The 25,997-nt window shown below is 40.5% G+C and overlaps 1 protein-coding gene across 2 annotated transcripts in view; it reads left to right on the forward strand.

Moving 5' to 3' along the window:
• The window catches only part of PCSK1 (proprotein convertase subtilisin/kexin type 1), a 56,166-nt gene extending 34,174 nt beyond the window's left edge, over positions 1-21,992 (forward strand). Inside the window, exons 8-14 of one of the 2 annotated variants that reach the window (XM_042448323.1) lie at positions 1,778-1,990; positions 5,245-5,345; positions 6,166-6,399; positions 8,999-9,156; positions 12,314-12,447; positions 16,843-17,034; positions 18,130-21,992. In XM_042448323.1, coding sequence (XP_042304257.1) covers positions 1,778-1,990; positions 5,245-5,345; positions 6,166-6,399; positions 8,999-9,156; positions 12,314-12,447; positions 16,843-17,034; positions 18,130-18,489 — 1,392 coding nt within the window. In that variant the 3' untranslated portion in view covers positions 18,490-21,992. The remainder of the gene's footprint in view (positions 1-1,777; positions 1,991-5,244; positions 5,346-6,165; positions 6,400-8,998; positions 9,157-12,313; positions 12,448-16,842; positions 17,035-18,129) is intronic. The other variant, XM_042448324.1, reaches the window with a different exon arrangement.
• The last annotated feature ends 4,005 nt before the right edge of the window (positions 21,993-25,997 follow it).

Here is a 25,997-nt window from a genome sequence, read left to right on the forward strand (position 1 = left end):
TGGGGCTATGTGGCCATGTTATTATTATTATTATTATTATTATTATTATTAAACTTTATTTCTAAAGCACTGTAATTATACACAGCGCTGTTCTAGAAGAGTTTCTTCCTGACGTTTCACCAGCATTAGGTTATTAGATTTTATATCCCACCTTTCCATTAAAAAGAGGACTGAAAACAAATTCAACCATGAAACAATTAAAATCCCCATTAAAACAGACTAAACAATAAATCTGTGAAAATCAATAAAATTAGTAATATTTATTCATAACAAGCAAGCCAACATGGCACTGTGGTCTCAGTGTTGGACTAGGACTCTAGGTTGGTATCTCTGCTTGGCCATGGAAGTCTTTGGGTGATCTTGGTCTTCTCTTTGAGCCCTAGAGGAAGGCAAATGCAAACCCCCCTCTGAACAAATCATCCCAAGAAAACTCTGGAATAGGTTTGCCTTAGGGTTGCCATAAGCTGGAAATAACTTGAGATAACAAACATTAAAATCCTTGCTCCTCGGCAGATGCTATTTCTTTGGATTCCATCTTGGGGTCAAGAAAATGAGTAAGGTGCTGAATAAGGTTGAATCTCAGGATCTAGGGTTTGCAGCAGACTGTGGAGAGAGCTTTTCCTCCACTTTCTGCAAACATCAAACAACATTTTGCATCTTCTTAATGGGAACAGAAAGTCCTACATTCCTTGTTGTAGTTATTAATTCATTCCTCATTAACTTGACTACTTTATTACTACTGAGTTTCTCCTGTCCTATGAACCATGCATTTGGAAATTCACCATGGAGAAATAACAGTGAATCACACTGTTCTTTCTAATGAATGTTAGATTCATCAAACCCATTATTATTATTATTATTATTATTATTATTATTATTATTATTTTTCACATATTTACATCAGTAGGCTCTGTCTGCTAAAAGAGTAGGAGCCTACAAAATCCATCCACCATTTGAGTTGTCTGTCACATGTACCAAAATATCTTGGCTGGTTTGGGGTAACACTATGACTTGTGTTACTATTTGATGCTTAGAGAAAAATGTCACGAACTGTCCCTGAAATATATTTTTTGTTATTAGCAGCAACTATTTGGGGTCTTAAATGGACATCTCTCAGCTCACCTGCTATCTGATCATTTTCATAGGTGATGCCAGGTACTGAAGGTGGACTACTGTAGTTAAAAAGCACAAACTTTACTATAGAACTTCTTAGTTGCCACTCACTCCTGTTATTTCAGTCTCCTAGCCCTATTTCCCCATGAATAATAATAATTTAATCCCACAGTGTCTCAACTTTATCCTACCTCTCCTTCCTGTCTCTTCATTCCACCTTTACAGTTTCTGAACCATTGCATCTCCAACACACAGTACTTGTCCTATCCCTAGAGCATAGGTGAAGACTTTCCCAGACAAATGAACCTTCCATTTCGGCAGAGAAATTGCACCCATTTCTAACAGTCCATGACTGATCTTTGCCCCTGAGACTACTCTTGAACATTCTGTAACCAGATCAGAATATGGAAATGTTACATTTTTGGATAGTCCCCCAGCCAACATGTTAATGAACCACACTGGGTGAGGAATTCTTGGAATGTTCATTCAAAATGACAATTTTTCATACTCTGGTAACAGACAGGAGTATTTTCCATACAGGAAAATGGCAAGAACTATTCCTTCATCCTTCTGTATATAAGATATAGCTATGATCTCTGCAGGGATGTTCTTCAGTTATGCTTCCATCCTTGGCATAATCATGCTATCATTTCATTTCCTTTAGGGGCGAAAAGGAAAAGGCTCAATTTTTGTCTGGGCTTCTGGGAATGGTGGTCGACAAGGAGATAACTGTGATTGTGATGGCTATACAGACAGCATCTACACTGTCTCCATCAGCAGTGCTTCACAGCAAGGCCTTTCTCCCTGGTATGCAGAGAAATGCTCCTCAACACTAGCCACAGCATATAGTAGTGGAGATTATACTGACCAGAAAATTGTAAGTTATTTTTACCACTTTTTACATGCATTGAAAGAGGGAATTGACTAATCAGTGCTTTTTGTTTTAATATGCTAGTTCTTCTCAGCATGCGTCTACACTGTAGAAATAATGCAGTTTGACACTACAGTTGGTCCTCCATATTTGCAACTTTGACTTTTGTGGATTTGATTATTCATGGATTTGATGAATATGTTCTCTCTAGGAAACTCTAGGTCCTCCAGCATGTCACTGTTGTCAACTTCTGGCAAAAGTCACACTAGAGGACCTAGAGATTCTTAGTGAGAACACTTCTAGGCATTTCATTGTCAGCTTCTGGCAGATCTTGGCCATAGAATTGCCCAGGATGATCTAGAGCAGGGGTTCCCAACCTGGGGGCTGCAGGCATCCGCAGGGAGAAGAGGACGGGGGGTGGGCTCCTTCCTCCTCCCCTTCTTCCCACAGCTGCAGGCATCCGTGGGGAGAAGGGGATGGGGGCGAGCTCCCTCCTCCTCCTTTTCTTCCCGTGGCTGCAGGCATCCATGGGGAGAAGGGGATCGGGGCGGGCTCCCTCCTCCTCCTTTTCTTCCCGTGGCTGCAGGCATCCGTGGGGAGAAGGGGATAGGAGTGAGCTCCCTCCTCCTCCTTTTCTTCCCGTGGCTGCAGGCATCCGCGGGGAGAAGGGGACGGGGGCGGGCTCCCTCCTCCTCCTCTTCTTCCCGTGGCTGCAGTCATCTGCAGAGAGATCGGAACGGAGGCAGGCTCCCTCTTCCTCCCCTTTTTCCCGCAGCTGCAGGCAACCGCAGGGAGAAGGGGGACGGGACTGCAAGCCTCAGCAGCGTTTGCAGCCGGAAGTCCTGCCCCTTTCCCCCCGGCAGCCTCACTAATTATTTGCGAGGCTGGGAAGGGGTGGGACTTCTGGCCGCAAAGACTGCTGGGGCTTGTAGGTGGCCAAAGGCCTCCCAACCAATCAGGGAGGCCACGGGCAGGACTTCCATCCGCAATGGGGGTCGCGGCCCAACAAAGGTTGGGAACTGCTGATCTAAAGATTTCTAGAGAGGTGTTCTTTCAGGTAAAAAAGTTAGGGGGGCTTATTGGTGGTTTTTCCACTATCATCGGAGTTCTGTGCCCCTAACTCCAGCTAATGTGGAGAGTCCACTGTAATTTAAGTACTTTAGCTTTATCCTATGGAATCCTGGGATTTGTAGTTTTACAAAGTCTTCAAAATTACAAATCCCAGGATTCTGTAGGATGAAGCCATTGCAGTTAAAGTAGTCTCAAACTGCATTATTTCTACAGTGAAGATGCACACCCAGAGTTTTGAGAACTATAATCTCAGAATTCTCACGATCAGTGGCCATTCTGGCTGGGGAATTCTGGGAGCCCCAAATGTAAGTTTTCCAACCTCTAGTTCCTTAGCAATGGAACCTTTGATAGTGGCTACTGTATATACTTGTGTATAAGTTGACCCATGGATATGTCAAGAGTAAAACTTAGGGGCATGTGGCAAAGGATATAAAGGGGAAAAACACCACTTCCCTCCCTCCTTCTCCCTCTCTGGACTTCTCCCAACCACCTAACATCACTTCCCTGATGCTGGAGAAGAAGGTTTTAACATCGGATTGAAAAGGGAAGGAACTGGAGGGAAATGTAGGGGGGTTTTAACTTCAAATTGAGAAGGGCATCACCTCTTTCACACACACACAACACAGATACACACACACACACACACACACACACACACACACACACACCCTCCCTGCCTTGGCAGCTCTTTCAGAGATCACTGCTGAGGCAGGAAGAGTGGGGTATCGGGGCAGTACTTCTTTTAGGACCTTTCTGAGCAGTATTACTGTATTGACCCATATATAAATCAACCCAGGATTTTAGGGTCAATTTTGGGGCATAATTTTTTGACTTATAGTCAATTATAAATGGCATACTGCTTTTGAAACCTTTTAAATCTGATGTCCTGTCACCCTGAATGGACTATATCACCCCTGGGGGGTGGGGAATCTAATTTCTTAGGTTTCATTGTGGAGGAAGAAAAGTGGCATGTTTCCAGGGGGCTTGTCTAATCAGAAACTAGCTGATAGGCATTGTATGGATTCATTTAAGCTTTCAATGACACATTTTCCCCTATAATTATGTGCCCAAACAAAATACAGAAACTATAACCACACAATCAGAAATGGTAACAGTAGAAAAACAACGATACCCTACAGTTGCTTTACAATTATCCTTACATTATTCATGTGCTATCTGAACTGTGATTCACACAAACAAAAGAGTGGCCGGGTGACCACTTTAAATGCAGTGTGGTACAGCAATTAGAATGATGGGCTTGGATTCAATAGATTAAGGTTCTTGTTTCCACTGAAAACTCATTGGATGTCATTCACTCTCACCCTATCCTCACTGGGTTGTTGTTATGATGATAACGATTTAAAGAATAAACAGTGGAGAGGCTGCTTTATGCAACAAGCATTTTATTATTTGAAATAGCACACTGTGGATTTCCCAGAGATGTTCATCTTTGTTTAACAATATGTAATCATACTGATAATGGCAGAATCCCATTGAAAATGAACATTTGTTTGTCTAAATCAGACTGCTGTTTCATAAGTGGGGGCAATGTTTCTTATTAACTGTCCTCAAATTGACCCCAACCCATGGTGATCCTATGGATCAGACATCTCCAAGGCCCCTTGTCTTCTGCTCTGCTTGGGTCCTGTAAACTCAGACCTGTGATCTCCCTGACTGAGTCTAACCAGCTGACGTGTGTTCTTCCTCTCTTTCTACTACCCTTTAACTTTCCTAGCATTATTGTCTTTTCTAATGAATCATACTGTGGAGTTTGGTCCTAGCCCACAGTTACAAACAAGAACAGAATAATGACTGGACAGCCATTTTTTGATTTAAAGCTCAGAGTTTATTTTTAGACAAAAGACAGAAGACAAAACAAAGACAAAAACAGAGACACCTAGCTAGGTGGGCCCCAATCGTTGTCGGGACACCAGAGTCACATCTTGCAGGCACTTTTAAAGTATACCTCATAGCATATACAAGTGGACCAATCAGCTTGCTTGGTCCTGCTTACCTGGTACAAAATGTTTAAAATTGATTTGCAAGGAAGAGTTTTCAGTTCTCAACCATCTGAAAGAAGGAGAAGCACTCTATAAAGTGCTACAAAATATAGACAAGAATGGGTTTTGCCTTCCAGAGGCAAACTCAGGGAGACTTCATAACATCTGTGTGGTGTTTATTTCTTTCAGATAAGTGCTGATCTTCACAATGAATGCACCTCCACTCACACGGGGACCTCGGCTTCTGCACCTTTAGCTGCAGGGATTTTTGCCCTTGCCCTTGAAGCCAAGTAAGTCTTTATAAATATGCTTTCATTTAGAGATGCTCGATGACTGTGTTGTCCACATTCCAGAATGAACTGACTTGATGCCTAGTTCTTGGGCTAATGTGTAAATCAGAATGTAGTTACTGTTTGAATTGTATCTTTCCACAAACTTTATAATGCAGTGCAGTTCTCAGTTTCTGTGTGCCAGAAAGCATATACAAATGTTTATAAAGAGAGGGAAGAAGAAAATACAATCTAGAATACAGTACAAAAAGAAATATTATATAAAGAAATACATTAAAATAAAGAGACAAAGTAGATTTAGAGAGAACAGGGGACAAAGAATATATGTTTAGAAATGTGAGGCTATAAGGTACATACAAAACATAAATGAATTTCCATGTGATCTCATTATGCCACTGCAAATATTCCAGAGTCTGAAAAAAAAACCTGAAATCCAAAATACTTCTGTTCCCTGGCATTTCAGAAAAGGGAAACTCAACCTGTATTATAGATTGCCTTTCCCATTACCCCAGCCATAGAAGTAAATGGCTTTATGTGTAATAGATTCCTTTTCATGGTGGCAATCTGACAAAAATATGGCTAGGTATCCAGTTATTTTTGAAGCTATGAGAAATACAGTTGGAGTTCTTTGTGTTGTGAGAAGAATAGCACCATATTTTGTTTGGTGATATTTTGCAGAGACCACCTGAATTCCTGTGGGTAGCCTCACCCACTGGGAAGAGTCTTTTGGGTGTGTAGAAAATTTTTCATCCCAGTGGACTGTGGCCAAAGACCATTGAGTGTGATATTTAGAAATTGACTAGAATTTTGTTTGTGATAGTCCTAATCTAACCTGGAGGGATATGCAACATTTGGTAGTCTGGACATCTGAATTCGATCCATTGGCCAACAATCCAGGATGGAAGAAGAACGGGGCTGGGCTGATGGTGAACAGCAGATTTGGATTTGGGTTACTCAATGCTAAAGCACTGGTAGATTTGGCAGACCCTAAAACCTGGAAAGGAGTGCCAGAAAAGAAAGAATGCATTGTGAAGGACAACAGCTTTGAACCAAGGTAAGAGTCTGGTTGATAATTTCTAGTTCAAGAGTTTCCAATCTGGAGTACCTGCAGCCACAGGGGGCACAAGATAGAGTTTCAGGGCGCTCAACAAAGAGCGGCTTGTGTCCATGATTGACGAGTCAAAATTCATCACTCATTTTTTCTGAATGAATTAGAATGTAGTTGTGCAATTTAAATTTGCATCTTATGCATTGTGTTAAAAGCTTATTTTTTAAAGTTCAGTTTGTTCACTTTCAGTTTTGATTGTGGTTCAATTTGTGGTTCAAAAATTAGATATTAGACTTCTTCGTCTTCAAATGTGATACTACTTTTGCAGGGTCTGTGAACATTAATCAAATATTTCCTAGGCAAGTGGGGCATAGAAAAGGTTGGGAGACACTCTTCTAGCTGATGTCTATGGGTATTATTTTTATCTTCACTTCAAGATTTAAAAGACATTAGACACACTTTTAAAAATGTTCACAGTGAATTGCTTCCATTCAGTAGTTCTCTTATATAAAATGGACAAGACCATCCAGGGAGATGGGCCCTAATCCAGAGATAGTGAGGTAGCAGTGAAGTCTAAGACCCTGGAGGCCTGCTGCCGGTCAAAGCTGGCAATACTGTATTCAGCAAGGACTAATACTTCCTCTGAGCCCTCTGGATCTCCATGCTTTAAACTGCCCTTTTAAAATTCTTACAATGTACCAGTGATGTTATTGCATCTGGTAATCCAGGGTATTATGGGAAATTTTAAATGGGCTAAATAGACAAGAAGACTTACATCTTATGTCTTCTTCTGTTCCTAATAGAGCTTGGAAAGGTTACTTCCCAGAATTCCTCAGCAGCAAAATCCATTCTAGCTAGAGGATTCTGGGACTATCAATCCCAAAAGGTAACTTTTCCAAATTCTTCTTCCTAATAATTTAAATGAACAGATTTATTGTAGCTGAAACAAGGGAAAGGTTTAGAATATATTCATATTTCTAAAATATTTTACATAAGTTAAAATTTTTGATATGTTAGCGTGCTAACACTTATACATCTAATGGACTTAATGGGTCCACTCCAGTCAGGACTAAAAGAGAATTTAGACCAAAGAATGGTAATTACAAAGCAATTGTTGTAAGGAGGTGACTAATAGAGAGAAGCTATGTGTGAAAGGAGAAAAAGCGGTATTTCCCCACATAGAAATCTCTGGGGGTATAACTGAACTATTTGTGGTATTCTAGCCTCTGACAGGACCTAAATTTGTACATTACAAGGTGAGGTGGATCAGGAGAAAGACAGAGGTGCCCTTGAAGCTATTGTATCCAGTGCCCTTTATTTGCCAGAATTGGACTCCACTTTATCCCAGTCTGGAGATGAGGTATCTTCCTCCTCTCATGGGACCAAGCAGGGGGAGATATAATCACACATGCACACTTATTCTTTCCTCCCACTCTGGTTAGCGCAAGCCACCAGGCTTTCAAATAGTGGGAGATGGTCCACTATTTGGAACCTCATCCATCACACTTTGGATTGCTGTTAGTCCACCTGAATGACTGCATCTCAAAATTTTAAAGAGGCTATAAGAACTGAGTACCAAGGTACAACACTAATACTTATTCAGATAATTATTTCTTTGCCAGTTTTCTTCTAAAATGTGATCAGATGCTTTTTCAGTTTCTTTGGTTTTTCTGTGTTCATACTTCTCAAGAGTGTAAGAAGAGAGAGCAAAAGTCTGCTTGTTTCCTGAAGCTCTTTGGAATACTGATGGAAAGTCAAATTTAACACAATTAATCAAATACTGTACAATAGACTAATTTATTTATCAGGACCTCAATATTGCATTGAATATATTTACAACTGAACCTGAGAAAATAAGGTCAGCCACACATGACTCACAGAACAAGGCTTTTCTAGTCTACCAAACTACATGCCTTGAGCATACCAAGTATCCCTCAATTTGAGGGCTAGTGCAAGTGATGCCATATGACCCCTATTTTACTAGTATTAAAGCATACTGAATAGCCATTCAAGGAAGAGGAGTGCCCTAGGTCTCAGCCTCCCATTGGCATCTCTATTGCCCTCTATATCTAAAGAGGAGAAGTTTCACTATTTGGAAGTTTGTATGTGAAGAATATTTTTAATCTGTAAAGAGGTGGACTGTGTCTAAATCACTTCCACCAGAAGAAGAAAACAAGTGTAGCATTTTGATTCTCCTTCAACTGCCAAGGCTAAGCCCTGGGGGTTGTAGTTTAGTGAAACATTAGAGCTCTCTGCCTAAGTCCCATCCCTAAACTGCAAATCCCAGCATTCAGTAAGATTCAGTCATGACAGTTAATGTGATATCACAGTGTTGTAACTGTGTAGTGTCAAATTTCCATATTTTGCACAAATACTTTTCTCTGTGAGCGATAGCCTTTTGTCTTTTTGAAGCAAAGTATCCAGCATACATAAAAAGATTACCTGACAGATTAAAAAGACTCCAACAAACCCTTCAGTGCTTCTCAATTTTTAAAGTCAGTGCAACTGCTATTGTAGTTCATAAGGGAGGTGTTAAATAAAAGCAGCAGAGCTTTTTGAGAGGAATAGGAGAAATAATAATTCCATTTTTTCCTAATTTTGCCAGGTTGTTAAAAGCTAGTGGTGAAGTTACCATTGAAATTCCCACAACAGCTTGTGAAGGTCAAGAAAATGCCATTAAATCTCTGGAACATGTACAGTTTGAAGCCACAATTGAATATTCCCGCAGAGGTGATCTTCATGTGACCCTAACATCTCCATCAGGTATCAGAGAATAATTTATCTATTGCTGCTATCCATCTAAATGTATCATGGGCATCACCATCCATTTTCTTTCTTTCTTTGTCCTCCCACCACCCTTTAATCATTTTAAATATTCTGGTCAGTAGGAAGATTATGTGCACTTTTAAGAAAAAAGGGAACCTACTGACACTTAAGTGGAAAACAGAAAGCCTGGACTTTCACATTCAAAATATGCATCACTGAAAATTAGCTGGTTATAGTCAGCCAATAGCACAGCTTGAAAAAGTAATTTTTTGAAGAATAGCTTTTACAATTTCCTAGCTAGTATGACACCAGGATTTGTTGGCAGGGATATTGGAGGAATTGTAGTACAAAAAGAAATTTTCCCAAGCTCTAGCTAACAGCACATGCCATCATATGGCACACCACATCTATCTATGTATTACCTTGTAATGAACCTTCCAAAATATATAGGCTTGATTGTGTTAAAGACTGTGCATGCAAATCCCTTCCAAGTCCAATGGCATCAAATGGGTAGAGATGGCTGCATTTTAATTAAAAATATAAGCTTCCCTTATGGAGTGCATGAGGAGTTTAAGCCGTAAACCACCCAGACCCTGTTGTCTTGGCAACAGAATACTTCCAAAAGAGAGCTCTGTATCTCATAAAATCTATGCCACATACTGAAGTATGGCTTGTTTTTTTTTCCTATTGGGGGGGAGGGGGTGAGTCATGGCCAGAAAGCCAGTGTGGTATAGTGGTTTGAGCATAGGACTAGGACTTCGGAGACCAGAGTTTGAATCCCCGCTCAGCCATGAAAACCCACTGTGTGACCTTGGGCAAGTCACATTATTCCAGCCTTCAGGAAGGCAAAGGCAAACCCCCTCTGAACAAATCTTGCCAAAACAAAAACAAACAAACAAAAAAAACAAAACCCAAAATCCATGACAGGTCTACCTTAGATTTAGAAATTAATTGAAAGGTATGCAACACAATGCAAAGGTACACAATAGCCACTATAATTATGTTCAAATGGACCTTTGTCATCAAAATCAGCAGCATGTTTTTCTGGTGCCCATAGCAATGCACTATGGCAAGACCTTCCTCTACTATACATATGCTTACCTGCTCATCTTGGTTTTTAATGCCCAGTAATCCTCTGTTGTTTTTTTCAGCAGCTTTTTAAATGTTCCAGTTTTCTCTTCTCACTGCCCCCAGTCCTCAGTGTACTTCAGCTGATACAAACTAAGTTGTACAAGTAATTTGTAATCAATTAATGTAGCATGGGGAAAGCAAGAATGTAGGAAGAAGCAGAAGGTTGCCCTTTCCAGTAGGCTCAGGCAAAAACAAACTGCTATAGCCACTCCTATTTCATCTATTCTTCCTTATTAATAACTTTTGTCTTCTTGACCACACTGTGATGTTGATTGGACCCCTATGTCTGTTTTATCTGTCATATGTTGAAAGGTATGGTATAAAAGTACAGTCAGCCCTCTGCATCCACAGAATCTGCATTCATGGATTCAACCGTTCGTGGCTTGAAAATATTTTTTAAAAATCCAAAAAGCAAACCTTGATATTTGCTATTTTATATAAGGAACATTTTACTTCCCAGTTATATATACCTGGACTAAAACATCCATGGATTTTGGTATCTACAATGGGTCCTGGAACCAAACCCTAGTGGATACCAAGAGGTCACTATAAAGCAATTTAAACAGTTTAAAACAATGAAAGTAATATAACAAGATTAAATATATATTAAACCATGTAACACTTTAAAAGGGGCATTAATAAAAAGCCATGCTTTGACATGATGCTGTAAAGAAACCAACAGTGCCAATCAGACTTCCATAAATGGGGTGCCAGAGCAGGGCAGGCCCTTAGACCTTTGCACATTGGCTGTTAAGGTCCAGAGATAATTCCATAATGGCATTGTACTGAAAGTGTAGTAGTTGTTGAAAGGCTCCAGTCAATAGGAACCTAACCTTATCAGGCAGTATCCTGCCCCCAACCATTCCAACCTTATCACTGTCTCAGCATGCAGGAGCTTTGAAACTGCATTCAGTCCAAGCCCTCTTCAGACCTTCCAATTCAACATTCCAAGGTCTAACTCAAGCTGACTTACAGCTGTTAAAGCAACCCTAGGGCCAGAATAGATGGGCATGATGGAGCAGCCCAAGTCCGTTTCAGCCAGAAGCGGGTCCAAACCCTACTGACTGCATGGCCCATGGGCTGTGCTTGCTGGGGCCAACTGGTGCTTCCAGCAGCCAGATTATGCTGGCTCCCTTCTGCTCTGGTCCAAAGGGCTGGAGCATGGCCTCGACACAGCTTCCTGCCACTTTGGAGGCATGCAGCATCTAAACACCTTCTTCCTGACCATGTGTTTTCCTCCTTAGTTAAAAATTCACAACACACAAATGTTACAACTATAATTACACTCTCAAAAAATTCAAACTTATTTAAAAAATTAGATGATGAAAAAGAAATGAGCAAATCGAAAATCCAGTCCATTACATAAGGCCCTATGCCTCTTGACCAATCAGTCTTCTAAGACCTACCAAAACTAAACAAAAACACCTTTGTGAAGTTGAAGGCTTTCATGGCTAGCATCCATAGTTTTTGGTGGGTTTTTGGGCTATGCGGCCATGTTCCATTTTCACATAGCCTGAAAAAAACCACCAAAAAACCTATAAAAACACCGTTATCTGTCTGTGGAAAGATAGTGCCAGTCAAATATCTCTGAGAAGAGAGTTCCAGAGCCTGAGAGCAACCATTAAGAAGACCTTTTCCCATGTTCCCACCAGATGTCACTGGGAGGGTAATGGGACAAAAAGAAGGGTCTTCCTAGAAGATCTCAGAACATGGAGAGATTCATAAAGAAGAATACAGTCTTTACAACAACCTGGGCCAGTAGCTATACAGTTCGCCACCCCATCCCCAATTTTAAGCCAATATATCTTTGTGTAAATGCTTGAACAGAATTAGTATTTTGTTGGGTGGCAAATCCATGTATTATCATTGCTCTGAACAGACTAGTTAATTGCTTTTATCCTCAATGAACATTTGTTTGTTGCTTTACCAACAGCAATGGTGTATCTCTGGCTGCTAAGCAACACCTTTCTTCCATGTATAAGCTTATACTGGGACACACACTGATTCCATTTCTCTGATGCAGGAACCAGCACAGTCTTACTGGCTGAAAGGCAAAGAGACAAGTCACCTAATGGTTTTAAAGACTGGGATTTCATGTCGGTTCACACCTGGGGAGAGGATCCAACAGGAACATGGACTTTAAAAATTGTTGATACGGTAAGGAAAACTTCAGAAGCAGTCATATGCATGGAAGTAACTATAAAGAAGAAATATAGTCCCTGACCCTCTCCCAAATTAGAACTAAAGAAATCAGAATGGGAAGCTTTTAAGAAATCAGAAAACCTGTTTAAGTCATAAACTAAACACGACAGCAATTTTCTCTGTGTAAAGAAAGAAACCCAGACTGATGGAAATAGAAATGGTGCCTATCTATGTTCAGTTTCAAGGAGTTAAATATAATGATATCTTACTTTACAGATTGTATATTTCATGGTTTATTTCAATAGCTTTAGGGTTTTTCTGGGTGGGCTGTCCTTGGTTTTGATTTTGCTCAAGGGTATAGTTTTTCGCTACCAGCCATGGTTTATTTTGACCTAGGGATGAGTAGCCAGTGTGTCATAGTGGTTTGAGTGTTAGACTACGACTCTGGAGACCAGGATTTGATTTCCCACTCGAACATGAAACCCACTTGTGACCTTCAGCAAGACACATACTCTCAGCCTCAGGGGCCTTGGAGGATGTCATGTATAAAGGAAAGTATTATTCTTAATGAAAATCTGTAATAAAAAAAAGTTGAATGATCTACACATTTAAAGGAGGCTAGACTTTCTGACTAAATACTGTGATTCCCAAACTTTGGTCCTCCAGATGTTTTGGACAACAGCTTCAAGAATTCCTGACTGTTGACCAAGTTGGCTGAAGTCCAAAAACAGGCAAAGTTTGGAGGAAAAACATTTAAAACTCCTGCTATATGCATACATAAGCTTTATTCATACAGTGGACCCTTGTTATTCACTGGGGTTTGGTTCCAGGAACCCCTGTGAATAACAAAATCCATGTATGCTCAAGTCCCATTAAATACAATGGCATAGCAAAATGGTGTCCCTTATATAAAATGGGAAAATCAAGGTTTGATACTTGAAATTTATCAATTTTAAAAAATATTTTCAAGCCGTGGATGCCTGAATCCATGTATAAAAAATCAGTGGATAAGGAGGGCCAACTGTACTAGTATTCATAACCACAGAAAAAAGAGAGAGAGATGTCTACTTAGCTTCAAATGAATAATTTCTAGCCAGATCCCTCGAAACTACCTTAAGGGCCAACAACCACACCAAGAGAGGGTTCAGCTAGTGATTGGTATGCAGCAGAATGGTGTTTCCAGCTCAAATCCACCAGTGAAAGAAGCTATGACAATCAGATGGCAACGTTATATTGCAATTCCTCGTCACATTATTATTTGTTGGCAGGAGGCAGCTGGGTGTATGCCACCCTGAGGAACCCTGATCAGAAGCAGAACAAACCTCCATGGCTCAGTGTGATTGTTAGCTATTAAGACTATTAATGTTTATGGGTAATTTGATCATGACAATAGTGCCATAATTGCAGGGTAACCAGATGTCTTCCTTTTCCACGACACGTCCTACATTTCAATCTTCTATCCAGGAATAATTCCAAAATGTCCTCCATTTTGAACATGAATTTACATTTATATTAGTGTTTATAGCTTTTATTTGATAATGTCCTAGATTTTTCTTTAATGTTCTACATTTCAGTCTGTAAATGTTCTTTAGCCCTCCTCAGGGGTAAAGACCACCTTTTAACATCTTGAAACATGACTCCTTTCAATTTAACAATTTGATTACATGTGCTTCAGGTTGCTGGTTTATTTCATAACATCTATAGCAGGGGTAGGCAACCTGCGGCCCGCGGGCCGAATGTGGCCCGGCGAGGCCTTGGGACCGGCCCCAGCCCGGTCCTGCCGCCGATTGCCGCCAGGGCCTTTGGCCTCTCGCGCACAGGGGCAATTGTCTATAGAAGCCTCAGAAACATGCATTTATATTAACATTTTTTTAAAAACCAGCAAATTTTTTCGCGTGTCCTCCACTTTTTTAAAAAAAAGTGTCCACCATTTGAAAATTTTGTCCTACATTTGTCCCGTTTTATTTATTTATTTAAATGTTTTTAAAATTATTTAATTATTTATTTTTTGGCTTCGGCCCCCCAATTGTCTGAGGGACAGCAACCCGGCCCCTGGCTCAAAAAGGTTGCCTACCCCTGATCTATAGACTGCATTCTCCAGCAAATAAACAGCAAGTTGTAGCATTGACTTATAGCCTAGAGGACAGGATCCACTCTGGAGTCCCTTCTGTACAGTCTTTTTAAATAAGTTTGCGATATCTATGAGCATATCTGTACATCTGCATCATAAAGTTTAAATGTTATACTCTGAATCTAATAGTGCCATACAAGCTGATTAGCAATGCATTGGCTCTATCAGTCTTTCATAGTGTATTGCTGTCTAGCAATAGGAATAGCAAGTTCATTTCTGTATTGCTTATCAGTGTACTTAAGTACTCCCTAAGCAATATACAATGACCCCCAACCAGCTAGGTACTCATTTTAGCGACTTATGGAAAAATGCAAGCCTGAATGGACCCTGGAGCTCTGCCCGGGATCAAATTCACAACTTGTGGCTATGAATAGCTGCAGTACTGGCATTTAACCACTGTGCCACCAGGGCTCCAGAGTATCACACTATAATTCCCCTCAACCGCAGCCAGCATCACACTGAGGAAGTCTGGCCTAACTTCTTACAAAAATAAATGTGAAATAGAAGTTGTTATAACAGAAGCAGCCTCCTTTAAAGAAATATTCAATATGTGTCAGACTCTGTCCCCACATTCTTCAGTATGTGTGACTCAGTCTGACTGCTTATTATACCTATACACTGACTCAGCCTTATTTATTTGAATCTTTAAAATCCCATTCTCCAATATATTTCCCAGAGTGGCTACAGAATTTAAAGACCCAACTATATATAAATAGTATCTGTATTATAATAATAAAAAAGATGACAGTCAGAATCCTATAGGGGAAATATATGAATCTCTTCTCAACCTCCCATCCTCAGCTTATTGGGAAGCAGCCACTATGATCAATAAAAGTTCATTCCCTGTGGCTTGGGAAGCAGCTGATTGCTGTTTCCACTTCCTCCTATGAGAGATTTCTAATGCAACAGGCAGAAGGAGAAGCCCTGTTCCAATTTCCCCTTGCACCAGAGATTGTTCCTCCAAGGGGATAGGAACATCAGCCAGCTGCTGACTGACTGACAGGTGAACAAACCCCTATTGATGGCAGCAGCTACTGCCTGGTAAGTAAGGATTTGAGGACTTTCACAGTCCCTAAGTATTTCCTAAATTAGGAGGTACATAGAGATCATAAATATAACCGTCATGAATACAGAAAAAATAGAAAAGAAGGGGGAGGGGGAAAAGAAAACCAAGCTGCACTTTATGTCTAACGGGGGAGCTTATCGCACACACTTTTGTTTCCTTTCTGGGCACGGGCAGGGAACATGTGTGGCCAAGTGAAAATAGTGTTTATTGCATACTAAACTGTCAGTAAGGTGTCCCCAAACTATCACTGACCCTAACCCATCCCCGAGCTGGGCTGAGGCACATGAATTTTGCTCAGTTTCCAGCTGAGAAAAATTCATTTGCCTCAGCCCAACTCAGGAATAGGTTAGGGTTGGCAATGGCATGGGGATGCCTTGCCAACAGTTTAGCATGCGATAAACTCCATTTTCACTTGGTCACATGTGTTCCCTGCCCGTGCCCAGAATGGAGACAAGAGTGTGTGCGATAAGCTCCTGGGTTTATTTTCTCATCATTTTTGGATTATGAATTCCATTTGATACTGCACCTGAAAAAGTGGCTTTATATTCATAAAAGCCCATGTACAAAGGGTACAATTTAGTTTTGGATCCTTTGCTTAAAAGCACTGGGTACAGAAATTAATGGATCTTCCTCATCCTCATCCTCCATATTCTCCCATTTAAGAATCAAGTGAGATTACAAAAATGAAAACAAATACAGCTTTAAAGACCACATCTTACAAAAGTCAAATATATAATTAAACAAACAGAAAACAGAAAACAATACATTACTTTTAAAAAATTAAGTACACATACATTTATATGTACACACATAAAGGCGTTAACAGTGTTCAACGCGGAATTGCTTAACAAGCTAAAACAAGTCAAAAATATTACCATGTGGATTCACTAAAACAAGTGTGCACAACTGTGGAACAGGTGGGAGCCAATTTTCTCCCCAGTACCCCACCAGTAGGTGACACTGTTGCATTTTGGCACAACAGAAGTGATGCACATCACATCTGATGCGCAGGTGGTGATGAGACTCTACTGAATGGGGTGTGTTCTGGGGTAGATGGAAAGGAGGTATTCTGCAAAATCAGGTGGTGCAACCTTCTCTTAAGTAAGTCTGACCTGGCTCCAAGGCTTTAAAATTCTGTACACATTTTGCACTGTTCTTGGATACATTGCAGTCACCTGTTTTTTGTTTTTGGCATTGCACCTACATAATGTAGAAGACTAATACTGATGTTGCTGTCCCTCAGTCCAGAAGAATGCAAAATGAAGGACGAATTGTGAACTGGAAATTGATTTTGCATGGCACATCTACCCGGCCTGAGCACATGAAGAAGCCTCGTGTCTATACATCATACAACACTGTCCAAAATGATAGGAGGGGTGTGGAAAAGATGGCAGACTTTGTGGAGGTATTTCTCTTATCCTCATACCTATCCATTTCTTCCTGTAGTATATGGCACATCAGAGAAGAAAGATTGTTTTCTTTTTAATTCAAGTTTTCTTATCTTTTCTGGATTTATTCCATTCTTGGTTCTGTCTCTCATTCACTAGCAAAACAGCCTGGCACAGGTTGTGATGAAAGTTACTAAAAGGTGGGGGTTAGACAAATTCATGAAGGCAAAACTAGCAACCGCTGTTAGCTCAGTGGAACATCTAGGTTCAGAACCAGTATTCTGGTGATAGTTATCTACACCTTTGAAAAATTACTTTGCATTGGCTGTGCTGTCTGGTGAATTCTGGGAACTGAAGTCCAAACAAGTAACTTTTCTGAACTCTGTAAGTATCTGTTAGTAGGGAGATAACAGTGGGGAAAAGCTATTAATTCAAAGTCCTGCTGATAAGCTTCTCTTAGGCATCCATTTGACCACTGTGGGCACCATTGGGTCCTTCATACAATAGAGGTATAGCACTATAATTCTACTTTTATTGCCATGGTCCCATGCAATGGAATCTGGGGTTTGTAGTTTGGTGAGGCACTAGTGCGCTCTGGGTGGGAATTCTAAATGCCCCTTGTAAACTGCCAATCTCAAAATTCCACACCAAGGAGCCATGATAGCTGAAGTGAAACAATAGCACCATAATTTAGTGTGATGGGCCCCATGATGCTGGACTAGATACATTCCAGCATGAGTGAATGCAAAAGCACTTTGAGATCTTGCATATGCATATTTCCAAACTACTGAAAATCTTCTTTATTGGCCCCAGGCCCCAATTCTTCCATGGAGGGAGCAATGACAAGGGGTTGGACAACAGAGCTGTGTGGGCTGTACAGTCTGTCCTCATTCTCTAATCTGACCTGCTGACCTATGGTAATGGAGGAATGCCGTCGCATTCAAATAACAGCCAGCTGTCAGTCCAGCCAGTGTCAGTGTAGTATGGAGAGAGATGCCATCTTATCCTTTTTCTCAGGAAGTGAAATGTATTAGGCCAACCCTGATCCCTGGCCATCCAGCACTCTTGTATATGTAAGGCACTCATGTTTGGCACCTTCATGTATGTTTCAGGACCACACTACACAGGAGAACCTGAGTGAAAAAACCAAGGAGGCAGAAATTACCAGCAGCAACGAGAAAACACAGGAGAGACCCTCATCGGATGCAATGCTCCGTCTACTGCAAAATGCATTTCGGGCCCAGATGGCTGGCAGTCATGTACCAAAGAAGATACTTAATAGAAACTCCAATATTCCATATGAACATTTCCAACAAGCTCTCGAGAAACTAAATCGAGCCTCCCAGCTGAAAGACTCAGAAGAGTCTTTGTATAGTGACTATGTTGATCTTTTTTACAATTCCAAACCCTACAAGCATAGAGATGACAGACTACTGCAAGCCTTGGTTGATATTCTGAATGATGAAGATTAAAAAGATACAGAGAAAAGCACTAGGTTGGAAATATTCACCCGCTTCATCTCCATAATACTCCTCATTTCAGATTAAGTCCTGCTTATTCTGGCAGTTTGCATGAACACAGCTTTCATTGCATTATATTTATGAATGACCTAAAAATGAAAAAAAAATACAGCTTGCTAGATGTGAGGTAATCAATCCTTTATTCAAAGCATTAATTAATCCTTTCAGAAGGGGCAAACTCCTTCAAGAATAAAACACAGTAAAACCATGATCTTTACAAAACATTCAAGATTCAATGTAGAAATATTTTTTTCTATTAACCCACAAATATAGACATGATTTTTGGTGAGACTCATCCCAAAATTTAATGCTTTCAGAGACATCCATGGAGTACTTGTCTGTTTTTGCCAGGCAACACTGTACATTTCACAGTGTTTTTTCCCCAGTTTTGGAAGCTAGATAGGGATGTCCATACCTTAGTAACAGAAAAACATAGGAAAGATAATTAAAGATGGCTTGTTGAAAGCCCAGTCCAGGTCCAAGATACTCATTCTGTTGAGTTCAGGAGGACCTTACCTGAGATCAGAGGAGACCAAAGCTACAGCAATTTGCAGACGAAATAATGAGCGAACAGCTTTCACAATTTTGTGTGTGTGTGTGTGTGTGTGTGTGTGTGTGTGTGTGTTTTTACAATGCAACCTGTGCATGATTACTCAATGGGTTTTACACCAAGATGATTTCAATGGGGCTTACTCTCAGTTGAACAGAGTTGCCGTGAAATACAAGACAGGGCTCTTTTGTCTTTATTGGCTGTGTAGAAGAGGAAGAGTAATTTTTAGGCCCATCAGTCATGCTGGCTGGGGATTCCTGTAGTCTATAAAGTAACTCTTCCAAGCTCTTCAATACTATGCCAGTTCATAGGGAATGGAACTGGTTCCCAATGGAAGATCACCAGCTTTGCCCTTTTAGTGGTATGAGAGGAAACCTAATGCTCAGATTGGTATTAAATTTGATAATTTTACAAAATTGCAAACTATGTACATACATTTCAAACAGTACGTCAGTAAGAAAAAGTACTAAATGAAACAAACAAAAAAAACCCTCTTAATATAAATTCTTAAATAATGAATTTGATTCAGTTGGCACTATTTTCATGCCTCTCCCTGTGAATGACACAGAGACACAGTTTTGTCAACATTCAGCTATCAGACTGATGAGCTTTTTAGAAGTCAGTGAGAAAACCAAGAATTTTTTTTTAAAATGAAAAGAAAAGAAATGGGAAATGTCATTTTCAAAAAACAAAAAAAGATACTATGACTGGGTTAGCTGCTAAATTAGGCATGGCAGCGCCTGCAGGGAATGCACCTTAGTTTGAACTCTGTTCTAAAATGAAAGCGGTAAGACAGCCAAAAAGATGACATAAAAAAAAGAAACAGTGAAACAAAATGAGGGCATGGAGCTGGCAAGGTTAATGAAGAAGAAAGTAAGAGGATGGGAGAGAAAACACAGTGTGCATAGAAAGCTAAGGTAGAAAACATCCTATTCATAATTTCAACCTGCCAAAGGAAGTAGCAAATCACCAAGGACGATTCAAAATAAAATTTAAATATCTTCAAATTTTTAAAGTTTTTTAAAAGTTTAAATCTTTTTCCCCACGGGGACATCTTTGTAGATGGCCAGGGGTGGAAATGATGCATTTCTCGTGGTGTTTTTGAATGGCAACTCCCAGTATTCCTCACTATTATCTAAGCTGGCTAGGGCTGCTGGCGGTTACAGTCCAACAACATCTAGAAGACCACATGATTCCTACCCTACCCCTATTTTAAATTCTCTTCTGTTGAAGATACATCTCTCAAATGAGAATTCATTGTTGTCTTAATTTATGCATTGTGGAGTGAATGAATGTAATTAAATTAAGCAAACGAAAAGCTAACAGTAGGTTAGTAGAATAAATTCCAATCTTTCTCTCTCTCACGATTTCTTTGTTTCTGTCTAATCAATATAATCCTAATTTCATACCAAACGATAGTCCAATTGTTATGTTGTTTGTTGTTAATTGCCATCAAATCAGCCTTGATGTATAGTGATGCTATGAATAAGAAACCTCTAAGACACCCTGCTGTCAATAGCCCTGCTCAGAGTCTGCCAATTCAGGGCTCTGGCTTCCTTGATTGAATCTGTCCACCAGTAAATGTGGTCTTCCTCATTTCCTACTGCCTCCTTCTTTACTAAGCATTATCATATTTTCTGATGATATGGCTAAAGTATGATAACCTCAATTTGATCGTTCTGGCTTCTACAAAGAGTTCAGGCTTGATATGCTCTACAGTCCATTTCCTTGGGGTGGGGGGTTAGTAGTCTGTGACATTCATACAACTTTCCTCCAGCATCACATTTCAATTGAGTTTATTCTCTTCTTGTCAGCTTTCTTCATTGTCCAGCTTACACAACCATGAATAGAAATTGGAAATACAATGGCATGGACAAGCCTGATTTTGTTATTCAATGATATGTCCTTATACTTGAGTATCTTATCCTGCTCTTTCCTAGCTGCCTTCCCGAGACCAAGCATTTTTTCTTCTTTTTATCACTAGTTGCTGCAGATGTCTTCATCATATACTTTAAAGTTACATAAATCATCTGTGGTCATTATTTTTGTTTTTGTAATATAGGTTTTGACAATGGTTTTACTTGAACATTCTTCAATTCCAACTGCATGTAGGCCCTAAACTTTAAAGACCTAGGAAGTTCAGTGATAAAATGGCCTAAACTAGTGGAAGGAATGATTGAACAAAAGCAAATAACAGTGTTCTCCCTCAGTTCTCAGAACCTGGGCACTATATTATGTACATCATAACGTTTTTAGTCCTAATCGCTATCTTATGTAGATCATTGTACAGAATGCTTTCTTGAAAAAATAGCAGAAAGCATAACTGTCCATTGCTTATTATCATTTCACACTTTAATAACAGCTGCATCAATGGCCAGTACCTGATTCAGGCTAACTCTTTATAATATGTGGTTTTGCTTTTTATTTTTTCTTTAAGATCTTAAGATCATTGCCTATAATGCAACTTAAAGAACCAACAAAATCTATATTTAAATTAAACTGATAACAGCTTGTGCTGCTTGAATGTTTCCAACCTAGAATGCACTGTACAGATTAAATTATTTTTGTTAGTCTTTTCCTGGTGCCAGTATGTGTTTTGTGAAAATGAAAGATACAAATGTTTTATCTCAAAGAAACTAAACATTATATTTTCTTTACAGGTATTTATAACATATTAAAGCTTTTATCAGATGCAATTTAAAAAGAATAAATGATGACAAACTTTTAAAATAATAAATTATAACAAACCATTTTTTTATTTGAGCAAAACAAATTTTGTCCAATAAAGTATTTTTGATGGCATGTTGTAATGACAGCAGCCACGTGTATGTGATGTGATGTGATGTTAAAAGTTACATTTGTTTTATCGTAGCAAATGCATAATACAGCATAATGTGTTAGCAGAGCCCAGAGTGTGTGGTCTTAACATTTGTAAAAACAAACAAAACAAAAACATGACACAGAGTGATATCATTTAAAATGAATCTGTTGGGAAATAATAGGTACAATGGTTTAATTTGACTGCACAAAGACATTGCAGGGCTGGCTAAATGGAGTGGAGAAATTATTATTATTATTATTATTATTATTATTATTATTATTATTATTATTAACCTTTATTTATAAAGCGCTGTAAATTTACTCAGCGCTGTACATACAATCTTTTTAATTGGACGGTTCCCTGCTTTCAGGCTTACAATCTAAAAAGACATGACACAAAAGGAGAAGCGAGTGGTGGAGGGGAAGGGGATGAGGTCCAGCAGTTCCTCTCTACCTCCAAGGCTTGGACCAAGGCAGGTGGACTGGAGGGAGGGCTTAGCTTCAAAATGGATGGTTAATCTTCTACCAGGGAGGCCTGTTGGAGTTAGCCTGCCTCACTAGTAGGATAATACATATAAAATACATAGCAATACAGGAAATGATTCAATAAAACAGACAACAAAAGAACATCAAATAGCAAGTGACAATTATGCAATGCCTGGGAACACTGCCCTGAACAGGATGGTCTTCAACTCCGTTTTGAAGCTGGTTAAAGGAGTGATGGCTCTTGCTTGTGGGGGAAGAAGGTTCCAGGAGTGAGGGGCAGCGAGTGAAAAGGGGCAAATCCGAGATGGGGCAGAGGAAATCCTGGGCTGGGACAGCAGACCTTGACTACCAGAACGGAGGGCCTGAGTGGGAAAGTGAGGAGAAATAAGGTCTGATAAGTAAGTAGGGGCCAGCCCATGGAGGGCTTTAAACATCAACAGCAGGAGCTTATACTGAATACGGAAAGGGAGAGGGAGCTAGTGAAGGGATGCCAACACAGGAGAGATGTGGTCAGAGTGGTGGGCAGATGTGATAATGTGTGCAGCTGAATGCTGGACAGAAATTAAAGGACGGAGGTGAGAAACGGGAAGCCCAGCCAGGAGGACATTACAGTAATCAAGTCGTGAGATCACTAGGGCATGGACCAGGATCTTGGCAGCAGAGGCAGAGAGAAATGGTCAGATTTTGGCAATATTGTATAAAGAGAATCTACAAGCCTTGGCTGTGGTCTAGATCTGAGGGATACACGACAGAGAAGAGTCAAAGATAAAACCAAGACTGCGGGCTTGCTGGACTGATTGAATAGAAATGTTGTCCACAGAGACAGAAAAGGAGTGTTGAAGGGTGGACTTAGGAGGAAAGACAAGAAGCTCCGTCTTGGACATGTTGAGCTTCAAATGCCGATGGCGCAGCCACTGTGAGACAACAACAAGACGAAACTTGCTGTTCAAGTCTTAGAGAAAGGTCAGGGGCAGAAAGATACAGCTGGGTGTCATCGGCGTACAGATGGTAGGAAAAACCAAATGAGCTAATGAGTTTACCTAAGCACAGTGTGTAGAGAGAAAACAGAAGGGGACCCAGAACAGGGCCCTGGGGAACTCCAACAGATAAGGGAACAGAGGTTGAAGTCTGACCACCTGTGACCACTGCAAAAGATCTGTCTGACAAATAAGATCTAAACCAGTCGAGAACACAGTCTGAGAACCCAAAGTCAGAGAGTACGTCAATTAGGAGACAGTGATCAACAGTGTCAAAGGCTGCAGAGAAATCAAGAAGGATGAGAACAGAGTAAAGGCCATTAGCCTTGGCCCGTAAAAGGTCATTCGAGATCTTAGTGAGAGCTGTCTCTGTAGAATGCCTTGGGCGGAAACCAGACTGAAAGGGATTGAGGATGGAGTTGGCTTCAAGAAACTCAAGACAGCGAGAATAAACAACCCGTTCCAAAACTTTAGAAAGAAAGGGAAGAAGAGAAATCAGACGATAGGTAGACAAAGAGGAGGGGTCAAGAGAAGGTTTTTCAGAATTGGGGAAATGAGAGCATGTTTGAAGTCCGAAGGGAAGGAGCCTGTAGAGAGAGAGAGATTGAAGATACGGAGAAGCGAGGGCAGAAAAGAGGGAGCTATAGAAGATAGAAGATTATGAGCAGAAGAAGAATCAGGAGGGACTATCTCAGAGCGAATGGTGGTAATCTTTGAGATGAAATAGTTGGCAAAGTCGTTAGGAGAGAATGGTGAATATTATGGTTATTGTGTACCTTTAAATCATTTCTGACATATGGTGACCCTAAGGCAATCCAATCATGGTGTTATCTTGAAAGCATTTGTTGCGGGAGGGATTACCATTGTCTTGCTCTGAGGGTGAGAGTATGTGACCTGCTCAGGGTCACCCAGTGGGTTTCCATGGCCAAGTGAAACATGGAACTCTGGTCTCCCAGAATCCTAGTCCAACACTCAAACCACTATGTCACATTGGCTCTATTATTGTACATCTAATATTTTACAGCATTTTACAGTGGTGGCAATTTCCAGTGCAATAATAACATTACACACTGTTGAGACAAAATAACATCCTGAATCAGGATGTAGGTACAGTTAGGCTGTTGGTACACTAGTATGCAAGAAGAGGTGATACCACAGTAGTTATAACAGTAGTTGTGTGTGCCATCCTAAACACATGTTTGGTGCTGCATGGAGTTAAAACAATTCATGGTTTAAACCATCTTAATTCCAAGTTTTTCACATAAAGGAAGTCATAAAACAAAGAAGGATCCCCTTCCCTTTCCTCTGTGATAGTGCTGTTCATCATGGCATTCTCAAAGGGAGAGTCCATCCCCACTCCTCAACCCTGCTTGCAGGGACGTAGCTAAGGGGTGGGTGGGTTGGGGGGTCCGAACCACCCCCCCCATCAAGAGTGGGGATGTTCAAGCTCCTTCCTCCCCCTCCATCAAAAGCACGGACTTGGATGGAGAGGGAAAGGGGGGGGAGTCTCAGGGAGCAGGGAGGCTCAGAGAGAGAGGGAGGGAGAGAGGAGGGACATAACCTTGAAGCGGGGGCAGTGCCTGTTCAAGCTCCTTCCTCCTGCTTCCTCCTTCCGTCGGAGCGGACTCAGGAGAGAGAGAAGGAGGGGAGAGGGCTGGTCTCCCTCCCGGCAACATCTTTGCCCCTCTTTCCCTCCTCCTCTGTGCTTTTGCCAGAAAAAGGTCTCCGTTCAGGAGAGGAGGAGGAGGAGGAGGAAGAGGAAGAAGAAAAGGGAAGGAAGACACACAGAAAAAAGGAAGGAAAAACGAGGGGAGGGAGGGAGAACTAAAGGAAGGAAGGAAGAGAAAGGAAAGAAAGAAAGAAGGAAGGAAGGGGAAGAAAGGAAGAAAAAGGAAGGAAGGGAGAAGGAAGGTTCTAAAAGGAAATATCAAAGAAAGAAAAGGTGACTTCTAATAAGAATAATCAACTACAGGTTGAATCTCCCTTATCCAAAATGCTGAGGACTAGATGTATTTTGGAGTTTTTCAGAGTTTGGTATGTTTATATATGTATAATGGTATATATTGAAGCTACTTGAGTCCAACCATTAAACCCATTTTGTTTCATAAGCTCATCCTCAAGTAGCTCCTTTTTTGCCCTCCTCTGAGTATCTCAGAATATGAACACAGTGTCTCTGAGCATGAACAGAGTGGCTGCCGCTTATTGCTTGAGCAGCTGCACTTTGCTTTATCAACCTGAATTTATCTGATGTGAACAGCTTGAGAGGAAGGACTCCGTTTGCATCTGCACTAAAGAAATAATCCAGTTTGATGCCACTTTAACTGCCCTTGGCTCCATGCTGTGGAATGCTGGGATTTGAAGTTTGTTGTGGCACCTGACAGAGATGGCTAAACAGCTCCTCAAAACTACAAATCCCAAGATTCCATAGCACAGAGCTATAATGAAAGTTAAAGTGGTGTCAACCATAAAAACCAAACTGCCTTGGGTCCTTTTCTGAGGGAAAAGGTGGCACAGAAATGAAATAAATGATGAAATAATGAGGAGATCAGGGAATTGCACTTCAGTTTCTTGTGGCTGGCAGAGATGGCTAAATAGCTCCCAAAACTACAAATCCCAGGATCCCATAG

Source organism: Sceloporus undulatus, chromosome 2 (genome assembly GCF_019175285.1).
Source record: "Sceloporus undulatus isolate JIND9_A2432 ecotype Alabama chromosome 2, SceUnd_v1.1, whole genome shotgun sequence".
Taxonomy (NCBI): domain Eukaryota; kingdom Metazoa; phylum Chordata; class Lepidosauria; order Squamata; family Phrynosomatidae; genus Sceloporus; species Sceloporus undulatus.